The sequence below is a fragment of the Cercospora kikuchii genome, assembly GCF_019650295.1.
Source record: "Cercospora kikuchii DNA, contig_00003, whole genome shotgun sequence".
Taxonomy (NCBI): Eukaryota; Fungi; Ascomycota; class Dothideomycetes; order Mycosphaerellales; family Mycosphaerellaceae; genus Cercospora; species Cercospora kikuchii.
The window spans coordinates 310131-321368 of record NW_025408584.1 but is presented as its reverse complement, the minus strand read 5'-3'; the positions used below and the strand labels follow the sequence as shown (position 1 = coordinate 321368).

The window sequence follows — 11238 nt, the reverse complement described above, 5'->3', positions numbered from 1 at the left end:
TCGCTGGCGCGCTCGACATGCGTAGGACGGGTGCACGTGAAATTCCAGGCTTTCGAAGCACACCCTCAATGCACAAACACACCAGCCCCAATAAGGTTAAGCTCTCGCCGCACATGCACGAGGGTTCAATCTCGGCTGCGCGTGTCTCGTCATTCCTGCCGCCCACACCTCGACTGCTGACCAGCGGAAACCATCAACAGCCATCATCGATCTTGTGCGACTTCACCGCCGGACCAGAATCCTGCTACCAGCCATGTCCATTGCAGAAGTTTTCGTCACTATCAAGTCACGCAAGATCTGAGACGAGTGTGCAGATCATGACCTGCAGCGCTATGCCATCGCTTGCGTGAGTAGCGCCGCCGTGGGGTGCATGAGCTTGAGCCTCCATGCCACTTCAGGCTATGAAACCCGGAATTTTGAGTGAAAAAAGCTCACTTGTACTACATCTTGTGATCTGTGAACCACGCCCTGGACCTGGAACGAGCTTCACCACAACACAGCCAGACCTTGGAGCGCGTGCACCGCAGAGCCCATTGTCCTTGACCGCCTCTTTCCCACACCCGAGCAAGCTGGGAGCAAGCGGAAAAAAGTACAGATCTGCGCCCACCACACCTGCTGTGCAAGCATAGCTTCCAGCCTCCTACCGTCCCGAGAGCTCTCTCGCAAGTAGCCAATCTCACCAACCAGATCAAGCTACCGCTCTTCCCGTGCTTCTTCAGAAACATGCCGAAGCCGAAGCGCAATGTCCAAGCTGTAGCTGAGGAGACATTGACCCCGCCAGCCAGCCTGTCAGACACGCAGAAAATCGCGCGTGTCAAAAGTGCCGCTGGCAACAATCTGTACAACCTAGAACTGGCTTCCGGTGAGGCACTTTTGGCCGAGCTCGATGCCAAATTTCGCTCCACCATCTGGATGAAGCGTGGAGGCTATGTACTCGTCGATACCGGAGCTCTAGCCGATCGTGGGAACAAGCTCGGAGGAGAGATCATCAACATTGTCGGTGACGAAAAGGCATGGCGGAAAATGCCTTACTGGCCAAAGGAGTTTGTAGCGAAGCAGGCGAGCTATTCTGCGGACTCGGATGACGATGACGATCAAGGACCTAAGATGCCGCCCTCGGACTCCGAAGACGAAGATTGAGCTGTGCCATTGAAGCTTTAAGCTACTCTACATGCTCGTGTGAAGCTTTCCCTTGCTCCTCAGGTGGCTGCGGTGCTGTCTGCTGCTGCCGTTTCTGTTCAAGATACGGACTGGTGCCAATCCAAATACTGAAGACGGTGACCGCAAGACACCCCACCACTACTCCCGAGCTGATGTTGGTGCTGGGGTAGACGTTCCATGCCCACTCCTGCGCCGCACATATTCCATATATCAAGGTAACCGGCATGCCGCTCTTCCACAGCAAGTATGGTGTCGACCAGGCGATGTACACGAAGAACTGGTAGTGCAAACTTCTCGCGCACAAGCATCCGATGACCATTGCCGAGAGGATCGATGTGAGAATGAAGTCTGGAGTGACTCGTCGAGCGATGCGGTTTTGCTCGGGCTTCGGTGGCGGATCGAACAGGTAGTGGATCATTTCCGGCAAGGTCCACAGACTTGGCCTCGTCCATCTGCCCACAATGAAGGTGTACAGGATCATTGCATGAGTGGCAAGCAATCCGTAGGAGAATGGCTTAGAGAGGAATGTCTCCTCACCCACAAATCGCCAGTTGACGGTCCACTTGAACATGAACTGTCTCGTGAACTCGAACGCGCGCGTCAAATAGCTCGATAGCCCACCCATAATGAACGGATACGCAATCAGTCCCTGCACAATGTCAGCTCACCATCCCCTCAAGCTTCTTCCCCCAACCTTTCGTGTCAAACAAATAAAAGAAATCCGCACACTCACCTGCACCTGCACCATACTCTGCGCCTGATAAAACGCCTTATCCCTCCCGACCCCCTGCCAAAGCACCATCCCCACAGCCGGCAACGCCAGCACCAAAGTCATCTTCACTCCCACCCCCAACGTAAAGCAAACCGTCCCAAAAGTCCACAACCGTCTCTGCCAAAACCAAACCGCCCCCCACAAAAACATCACCGCAAAACAATCATTAAACATCCTCAACATGAAAATACTATGAACCCTCTTACTCAAACTCAATAATGGTAGAATATAAGGAGGTACGCCGGCTTTTCTGTAACAGGATAGCACAAGAAGAAGGGTGAAGAGGTAGAGTCCGAGGAATATTTTCTGCGCGAGGAAAATGTTTTGGCCCGAAGAGGTGAGGTTGTATAAGAGGTTGTAGAGGTGGACGTGCATGGCGGGATAGACGAGGGGGCCGGTGGAGCCGGAGATGCGGGCGTAGTCGCGTTCGCCGGAGAGGTAGAGGGTTATTTGTTGCATGTAGGTTGTCCAGTCGATTTCGGTGTCTTCGAAGCCAATGCGAGGTCAGTGAAATTGATGGGTTGTCTCTGTGGAGTCTGGGCTTACAGGGGATTTTCAAGATGATGAGAACGCAGAGTGCTGCGTCGCCGAGGAGTTGGAGAGGGGCGGTGTAGCGTGTGTAGTATGGGTCTATGACCACTTGCCAGGCTTGCTGGATGAGATCCATGATGGGCGGCGATATGTGGGAGTGTCGTGTCGTCTTGGTAGTGGTGGTGGCATTGGATTTTGGAGTGCAGTTATTGGCTTTCGTTTGCCGGTCTGCGCTCCGACACTAGCGTGCATTCCTGAAAAGGAGGTTTTTGGACATCATGTTGCCACTTTCCTCTGTATTTTTCCATGTTCACCACAGTTGCGACTTGAAATAATTCAGCGCCTCTTCGAATCTCATCTTTATGCTTTACACGACAACGAAAAAAATCTTATGGCAAAGTCGGAGCAAGGATGCCACTGGTCTTGGCGCCGGACGCACTCTGATAAGCTCGGAGGCCGAAATTCACAGTGCTTGAGGCTTCGACAAACCGAGACTACCTCAGCAACACAAGTTGGGATGCTTATGGCACTGGTTTCCCCTTGTGCAATCTTAGAGGTAGAACCAGTGAAGGTACATATTTTGACGCGGCTACTCCCGTCCTTGCCTGCAAGAGGTCCAGCTTAGCTTGGAGTAACACCCTTGACGCAGTGGCTTAGCGTGTCGTTCTTATATTTATCCTTCGGGATCTATATGCCAGAAATGCGAAAGTCGCGAGTTCGAAGTGAGTAACTTCTCTTGATTCCAATCAAGATTCTCTCGCGCAGCTGCTAACAAATATGCAGTCTCGCAGGGTGTAACGGTTCTTTTTGCACTTTCCTGGCAGCTTTGACGATCTGAACGGCCCGACATGAGGTTTCAGCTGGGTTCTTTTGCAAATAATCTTCCGGGGAGGCCGAGCTGCTGAGTTGCTGCACTTCTTTTGCGTGGAACAACTTCATCGTGCTTCGATCAAAATATCTCTCCTTCACTCATGACCGGCTGACTTTGGATATCACTCCATACCACCATCCTGCACAAGCTGAACGAATGCCAACAACCCGGTCGGCTATGCAAGGACGAGCTGTCTCTCAATCTGAACAGCATCGCAGCGGATGTAGAAAGATGCGCGACCCATCTTCGCCAACATCCCGCTGTTGCTGCGTTCCGCAGACTATACGTCGTTCGCATACCAGACTCGAGTTTGGCAATACAAGCCTTTGAGGACGACGATCTCTGTAGAGTCTACTGCATGTCAGATTGCTCGAGATTGTGCTACTCTGACGCCATTTCGTGATCGTGGAATTTGTACGCAACGGCAGAACACCGCTTGACGATTGTATCGCGCCTAGTGAAAGAGCAGTTCCCACTTCCGATCGAGTGCACTCTTGCACCACTTGTATTGACTTTGATACGACTGCGATTGCATGGGCTGCCAAAGTACGCTTCACTGCGACGGGAAAAGCCCGGATGTCGCGATAGGCCAAGAGCGCGGTTCTCCGCTACGACATCGCTGATTTACCGCATCAGGTAGATCTATCGAGCCACGCGTCGGAGGGCGTTGGTCACAGAATTGCCTCAATGGCGGCGATAAATGTGACATCTTTCTCGAGGATGACGAATGGGCGATGGCGGATTTTTTTCTTGATACCTGTACACGCTGACATTAGTCTGATTGCGGCTAGAGAACTGAAGCCACCTTCGATACTCTTAAATATGGCCGTCCGACACTTTGGCTTCCCTCTGGACACAGACAAAACTGAAGACTTCGTCTTTCCAACGTCAACATGAAGTCGCTGACATTGTTCACTGCAGCTTCCTCCTTAGCAGTGACAGTAATTGCTGCTCCATCATTTAACTCCACGCCACAATCAAACACCACCAAAGGTACGCAAAGCAATCTCCGAAGCCATCAAGGACCCTCCTCTTCCTAGACGAGGGTCTGCTTCTTCAAAGTTCATTGCAGCCATGTTTCGAACATGGGATTTTTCATTAGACCTGGACTCACACTTCACCAGCACCCAAAGTGATTCTTGATAATGATTGGAGCACAAATGGCTTCATTCCCATTCTGCAAGCAGTCAAAGCAGGATGGGACGTCCTTGGAATATTGAGCGATACTTCGAATACGTGGTCACTCCAATGTGGACTTCACGCACTGGCGACTTTGGAAGTCGGCGACCTGGGCTGCATCCCAGTATATCGTGGTGCTGATTACCCACTTCTCAATACTCCAACACTGTTCCAGGCGTGGGAAGAAGTCCATGGCGTCCTACCATGGGAAGGTGCTTTCAAGCCAGAGAACTCAACATTCGAAGCATTGGGCAACGATCCAACTTCCGGCGACCCGAATCGTATCTCTAAATCGGCATTTAAGGAAGGCTACCCAAACATAACATTCGCATCCGACATTTCCGCTGCAGAATTCCTCGTTCAACAAGTCCGGAAGTATCCTGGAGAAATCAGCATTTATTCCGCTGGCGCACTCACCAACATCGCTCTCGCCGTGCGCATCGATCCGGACTTTGCCAAAAATGCCAAAGAACTCATCATCATGGGCGGCTACATCGATGTGAACTTGTTACAAGCGAGCGGAACCACTCTCCTCGCGGACATCAACAGCGACATCAACCTCATGATCGATCCCGAAGGAACCAAAGTCGCACTGACAGCCGACTTCCCCAACATCACCATCACCAGCGCAGTCACGAATACGATCCCAGTCACGCCAAAATTCCTCGACGATCTCATTCAAGTCGAGAATCCTTATACGCGTCTCTATCATGATTACGCGGACACGAGTTTTCCTTTCTGGGATGAAACTACTGCTGCGATCATGTTGGATCCGTCTGTGGTGACGAATAGTACGAAGTTCTACTTGGATGTTGACACAAGTTATGCGAGTCCTTCGTATGGGAATATTCATGCGTACCAAAAAGCTCTGGCGCCGAAAGCGCAGGCGTTGAGAGAGGTGAATTATGTATATGAGATTGATGCGCAGAGGGTGGAAGAGGCGATTAAAAGTGCGTTGCAGTATCCGCCAAGTTGTAAGAGTGGATGGTGAGCTTTTTGGGAAATTGAAAGTAGCCAGCTGCGAACATTGCCTCTGCAGGTTGATGAGCCGGAATAGCTGGCGCTTGTTCGAGGCATTAGGTGGTCGCGGCATATGCAAGTCGGTGTGTTGCTTGGAGTCTTTCGCCTATCGTCGGCCGTCGGGCAGCCAAGGCGCAGGGCGTGAGAAAGGACCCACCTTCCTCGCTTGTACATTCGATACCGGGCCGGCCTTTTGGCGATGGCTGCTACATTGTATACTTGATCATACTCGCCATCTCATTACTATCTTAACAAACACATCTTGAACGTGATCGTTTCTTGCTCGGTATAGCTACATCTGCACCTCAACCACTATCTCGACTGCGATCAAAAATGTCGAACATCGTCGTGCTTGGGTAGGTGAAGCTATCAAGAAGCTACCAAATCACATATTCGAAACATCGACTGATTACTGTGTTATAGTGCTGGCGTCTCAGGCCTCACCACAGCCCTGCTACTAGCAAAGAAAGGTCACCATGTCACGGTTGTCGCAAAGCACATGCCTGGGGACTACGACATCGAATATGCTTCACCATGGGCAGGAGCGAATTACTTGCCGTGAGTCCAGTTTCCACGATTGCATTGCAGCAATAGCTGCATGGTTCGATCTCAGTTGAGAATGCGATCAGTCTGCACAAACATTACACACCCGCTCATCAATTGTTGCCCAGTGTAAGCAAGCCAAACACAGATTTCCAGTCGTGGGAGAAGGCGACATGGCCGGAGCTCGAACGTCTTGCGAGAGATGTCCCGGAAGCTGGAGTGCATTTTCAAGGTCAGTATCACATGCAGAGATGAGAGCGAAGAAGAGCAAATGCTGATGATTGAGGCCAGATTCGTACGTGTATCGAAGAGCAAAAGATGCTGGGACGCCGATCGCGGAATGGTTCAAAGAATTAGTCCGAGAAGATGCATGGTTTCGTGATGTGGTGCCAAAGGTGAAGCACATCACATTCCGAGGTTGTCGAAATGCTAATGGGATGGGCAGTTCCGAGTCCTGTCAAAATCAGAGCTTCCAGAAGGCATGGATGGAGGCACCGTCTTCACATCAGTATGCATTAACACAGCCATATACCTGCCTTGGCTCGTGTCCGAGCTCCTCAAGCGTGGATCAGTTGTCAAGCGAGGTATTTTGAAGCACATTTCCGAGGCGGCGAATCTTCACCACTCTGGCAAACCAGCTGATCTCATCATCAATGCCACCGGCCTCTCATCACTCAAACTAGGTGGCGTCGAAGACAAGAAGGTGTATCCTGCAAGAGGCCAAATCGTGCTTGTGCGAAATGAGCCAGGCTTCATGGCATCCACGTCCGGCACAGACGATGGCGATGATGAGGCGTGCTACATCATGCAACGCGCCGCTGGTGGCGGCACAGTACTTGGTGGATGTCTGCAGGTGGGTCAATGGGAGAGTCAACCAGATCCAAACCTTGCGACAAGAATTATGAAGCGTGCCATAGGACTATGTCCTGGTTTGGTTCCAAAAGGAGCGGGAATTGAGGCTCTGAGTGTGGTCAGACATGGTGTTGGTTTGAGGCCTATGCGGGAGGGCGGTATTCGTGTTGAGAAGGAAGTGTTGTCTGGTCCAGGTGGGCAAAAGGTCACAATCGTGCACAACTACGGCCACGGCGGGTATGGATATCAGTCGTCGTATGGAGTAGCAGAGGCTGCTGTGAAATTGGCTGAGGAGGCTTTGAAGACGAAGGCGAGGTTGTAGACAGAGACATGTGAGATGTATCGTGCCATCAACTTCCTCTCAAGACCGTTTCCTCCGCTGCGGTGATGCAGTAGTTGAATCCTAAAAATTTATGGCATAATGTCGTTGTGTACGGAATCAAGATCCGGCGCGTGGTTCGCTCGCTTCGTGGCAGTGCAGATGTGACGTCTCTCGCGTGGTGGCACGGCCCAACCAGCACGAAGCTCCAGCTGTGCTTCAGCCAGCCAGGAGAGTTCCGCTTCCAGACTTCAACAAAACACCCGAATCCACCGAATACAACAACCTCATCTTCCTCTCTCTCACCGCTCAACTTCCTCAGATCTCCTGTCGCGCACCTTCAACACCGCCATCAGTGCCTTCCACTCCGACGACCGCGCAAAGATGGACTTCTCAGATATCTTGTCAGTCCACTCGAACCACTGGCGCAGAATCCAGCTGCCTGGAAGAAGAACACTGCTGACTGGAAACTGTATAGCCGAATTGTGAACTTGGCTGTGGGTGTTTTGATCATTCTGGGAGGTGTTGGACAATTCTGGCCTTCGATTACGGTGTAAGACGACTTTGCGCATTCGACTTTCACGCGAGAAAGACGGGAAACTTATGCGATGGGATAGGCAAGGAGTCATTATCGCTGTATACTGCTGGGTGTTTGGATTGGGTAAGATTGAGAAACCACATGAGTTGCGACATCAAAGGCTTCGGATTGCTGACACTGCTCTTTTCTTACAGCAACGGCTGCTCTTGGTACGATACGATCCGCGCGAGGCAGAACTTCCGGCGACAAACGATACTGACTGCTCCCGCGCAGAATTCCAGATCCCACCTCAGATCGCACGATATGGTTCCTTTATGTTCTCGTTCATCGGTCGTGGAGTTTGTAAGTGACAGACACCACGCCAGACGCTGATTTCGCTATTGCGCCGCATACTATCGGAAAGGTGAAGAGCAAGCACTAACGTATTCGCACAGTCTACATCTTCTTCGGTTGTATCCAAATGGGCGACAACTGGTGCGTTGAGCGCATTCTCCTCTTGTGCTGACAGCACTGTTCTAACAATCAATCTAGGTGGAAATACCTCAGCGGTGCGCTTGTCGTCTTCGTCGGTATTGCGTACGTCGTGCTGGAGTTCACACCAAGCATCGAACCACCTGCAAATATGAGGGATGCGGATGCTGGATGGGGCGCCGAGCAGGTCTAAGAGCGTGGGAATCAGTGAGATCTGAAGCCTGGAGAAGTCAGACGATAAAGAGGGTGAAAGAGGCTGAGCAGATGAAAAGAGGACGCGCGGAGAGGACAGGGATGGTGGTGAAGAGACGACGATCTAATGAGCATGAGTGGGTGTGGCCAGGTCGGCTTGTAACATACTGTATCAGCTGGTCACAATGGTTCCGCAGCGAGGCGTTCCGTGGTGCGGTATTCAAGAGCTTCGTAGTGGACATGAATGTGAAAGCACAGTGGACGAAAAGAATCGATGTTGAGGGAATGCAGTGCATCTCGAAGACCCAGGTGATGCTCTTCATGCTAGGAGAAACTCCGATTGCTGCCCAGGCATCGACGGATGACCCAAGGAGCCCAAACGACTCAGAAATGCAAAGCGAGATCAGAGAGCTCCAATTCGTGAGCTCGCTCGACATACCGAAAAATTGCACCCGACGCACTGCGAACCACCACCGGACTACGGGAGAAATTGAAGCGCGAGATTGTTTCCTGGCAGTGAGAATGTGTGGCCCTGCGGAGACGTCTTGTTTCTCACATATCCACACTGTCTAACACTAGACTTCAGTCGGCGTCATCACTCTCCCTCATAACATATCGCCCTCTAGTCGGCTCCATTCCCTCCCAATGCCCACATCCCATCCCATAAATCAAGCTTCCCCAAGGCGGAATCCTCAGCTCATATTCCGCTTCAGTCCTAACCCACTTCTCACCGACCCACACTCCAGTCTCCCACTGAAGTACCCGTTCCCTTCCCCCACCAGCAACACAGCGAGCCCGAAAATCATCCCCAATCCTCACCTCCTCCACCCCCCGCAACTCCCTAAAGACCATCACCATCGCCGCCTGCGCCTTATGACACCCATACATCCCATCATGCTCCACACACCCCGTCGTCGCGCCCTTCACAGGCTCAATAAACCCCTCAAGTCTCAACGCACTAATCACCCCCAACCTCTTCAACTTCTTTCCCCCAAACTCCTTCAAAATCTCCAAAACTTTCGAGAATTTCTCCCGATACCACTGATCATACATCCCCAAACTTCTCAAATTCGGCATCGTACCCAAAACTCTCCGAAGTAACATTTCATTCCAATATGTCGCGAGACTGAAATGTTGGAGTTTGTGGAGGTGGGGCGAGGATCTTGTGAGGAAGATGTAGAGGAGTTGTTCGCTGGATCTGTAAGGGAATAAGGGGGAAATTTCGTCGTCTGAGCGGAGGTTTTGGAGGTCGAGGTGGGTGAGTTGTGGGCAGAAGGGGAGGAGACAGTCTAGTTCGAGGTTGATTTTTAGGTGGGTGATTGTATGGAGGATGGGTATGTTGGTTTTTAGGATGGAGGTGCGGAGTGTGGCTGCGGTGTCGAGGGCGGTTTCTAATGTGAGGGTGGAGAGGTGCGGTAGTTTTGAGAGTACTCTGGGAATTAGAGGTCCGAGGGATGCAATATCGGAGTATGTGTTGTTGTTCCGTAGGGTTTGGGGGAAAGAGACGTCAATGCGGATATGTTGAATGTAAGGCGCGATGTTGGAGTGTTGGAGCGCCTTGATCGCCTGGGTAAACTTCTGTGTTGTCCAGTCTCGCCGAGACGATACGCGCCGAAAGAGATGAGGTGTGATAAAATGTCGAAAACGCTTGTTGACCATGGATAAGTGTTGCACGTCTTTCCGACCCGGCCGATATTGATTGGCATCGGAAAGATGTTTCTTGCTCTCGCAGTTCACGAACTCAAGAATGATGAACAAAATGTCGTCTGGAAGCCATTGCAGAGCAGCGCATCTGGGACAAATGATTGATGCATTGAACCTATCAATCTCGCGTTGCCTTACGGCATGTTTGACGCGTGTAGGAACACTGCTTGTGAGGTCTGCGGGCTTCACTTGTCGGACGCGGTACATTGAGCTTGTGTAATGTCTTGCAGTTTCCGGCGATGCCCACGGACTAGGTAAACCTCGTGCTGCCTGTAGCAAATCCGGGACTGAACGCTCGTGCGAAGAAGCCTGAAAGACACGCGAAGTTGCCCCATTGTATTGTGGTGATTGCACCAGGCAGCCACACCCGTCGAGCGAAGAGCTTGGCAGTGCACCTATATCGAGTCAATGGATGTCTATAAGGCTCTTCACAAGACATTGATCAGAATATTGCGCCATGGAGGGTCTCAAGATGTGAGCTGTCATTGCTTATGATACAGATGTCTTAAGGCTTGCGTGCCGCATCTCATGACGAAGAGCTGATCCGCGACCAAGCTCGGCATGAAGTCTGGAATCTCAAGATATTTGCGTCGAGTGGTCGCCTGTAGAAAGGTGCAATCGGTGTAGGCTTGGAGGCCGACATTCTACATCGTAGCATGTCCATATTTTCTGCAGAAATAGTCCGCTCAAAGCGAATCGCATTGAGCAGTGATGAAGCATGCCAGACGACAGCGTGGTGCGCAGTTCCAGGTGGGCGAGGCTCAAATTATTCTGCTCACGACCGTCTCTGCTCCGATATGAGTGGAGCTCCAGCAATGGGGCACCACCGAGACAACGTTGGAGTGCTGGACAAAGCGCAAATTTCGACCGAAAACCATTGATATCTCAACGGGCTCTGTATAAGCATCGGTGGTTCTAGTGAGAGATTGTCGCTCTGCCTGTGGGCGCGCATCTTGATTGTCAGGATCAGTATTGATTTCTGAATCCAAAGAATTCCGTGTGTGCGGATTGTCGTGCGGCCATTTGATCTTGTTAGCGACCCTGCACGTGTTGGTGGCGTATTGGTCTCGCTTCTGCAGACCAGC

At 51.5% G+C, this 11238-nt stretch overlaps 5 protein-coding genes across 5 annotated transcripts; 4 read left to right on the top strand and 1 right to left on the bottom strand.

Moving 5' to 3' along the window:
- Positions 1–723: 723 nt before the first annotated feature.
- On the top strand, positions 724–1140 carry CKM354_000451500 (uncharacterized protein; the record flags this gene model as incomplete). The annotated part of the gene is made up of 1 exon (XM_044799753.1): positions 724–1140. The coding sequence occupies one exon, from the start codon at positions 724–726 to the stop codon at positions 1138–1140; it is 417 nt and encodes a 138-aa protein (XP_044655688.1).
- Positions 1141–1162: 22 nt separating this feature from the next.
- On the bottom strand, positions 1163–2600 carry CKM354_000451400 (uncharacterized protein; the record flags this gene model as incomplete). The annotated part of the gene is made up of 3 exons (XM_044799752.1): positions 1163–1810; positions 1895–2418; positions 2480–2600. 3 exons carry the CDS (start codon positions 2598–2600, stop codon positions 1163–1165), a joined length of 1293 nt encoding a protein of 430 aa, XP_044655687.1.
- A 1628-nt stretch (positions 2601–4228) lies between these two features.
- On the top strand, positions 4229–5505 carry CKM354_000451300 (uncharacterized protein; the record flags this gene model as incomplete). Its single annotated transcript, XM_044799751.1, has 2 exons — positions 4229–4328; positions 4460–5505. The coding sequence occupies 2 exons, from the start codon at positions 4229–4231 to the stop codon at positions 5503–5505; spliced, it is 1146 nt and encodes a 381-aa protein (XP_044655686.1).
- Positions 5506–5867: 362 nt separating this feature from the next.
- Positions 5868–7251, top strand: CKM354_000451200 (uncharacterized protein; the record flags this gene model as incomplete). Its single annotated transcript, XM_044799750.1, has 5 exons — positions 5868–5890; positions 5958–6092; positions 6206–6309; positions 6369–6472; positions 6523–7251. The coding sequence occupies 5 exons, from the start codon at positions 5868–5870 to the stop codon at positions 7249–7251; spliced, it is 1095 nt and encodes a 364-aa protein (XP_044655685.1).
- Positions 7252–7632: 381 nt separating this feature from the next.
- CKM354_000451100 (uncharacterized protein) lies at positions 7633–8450 on the top strand (the record flags this gene model as incomplete). Its single annotated transcript, XM_044799749.1, has 7 exons — positions 7633–7652; positions 7727–7801; positions 7866–7909; positions 7981–7995; positions 8060–8128; positions 8221–8260; positions 8318–8450. 7 exons carry the CDS (start codon positions 7633–7635, stop codon positions 8448–8450), a joined length of 396 nt encoding a protein of 131 aa, XP_044655684.1.
- Positions 8451–11238: the final 2788 nt, after the last annotated feature.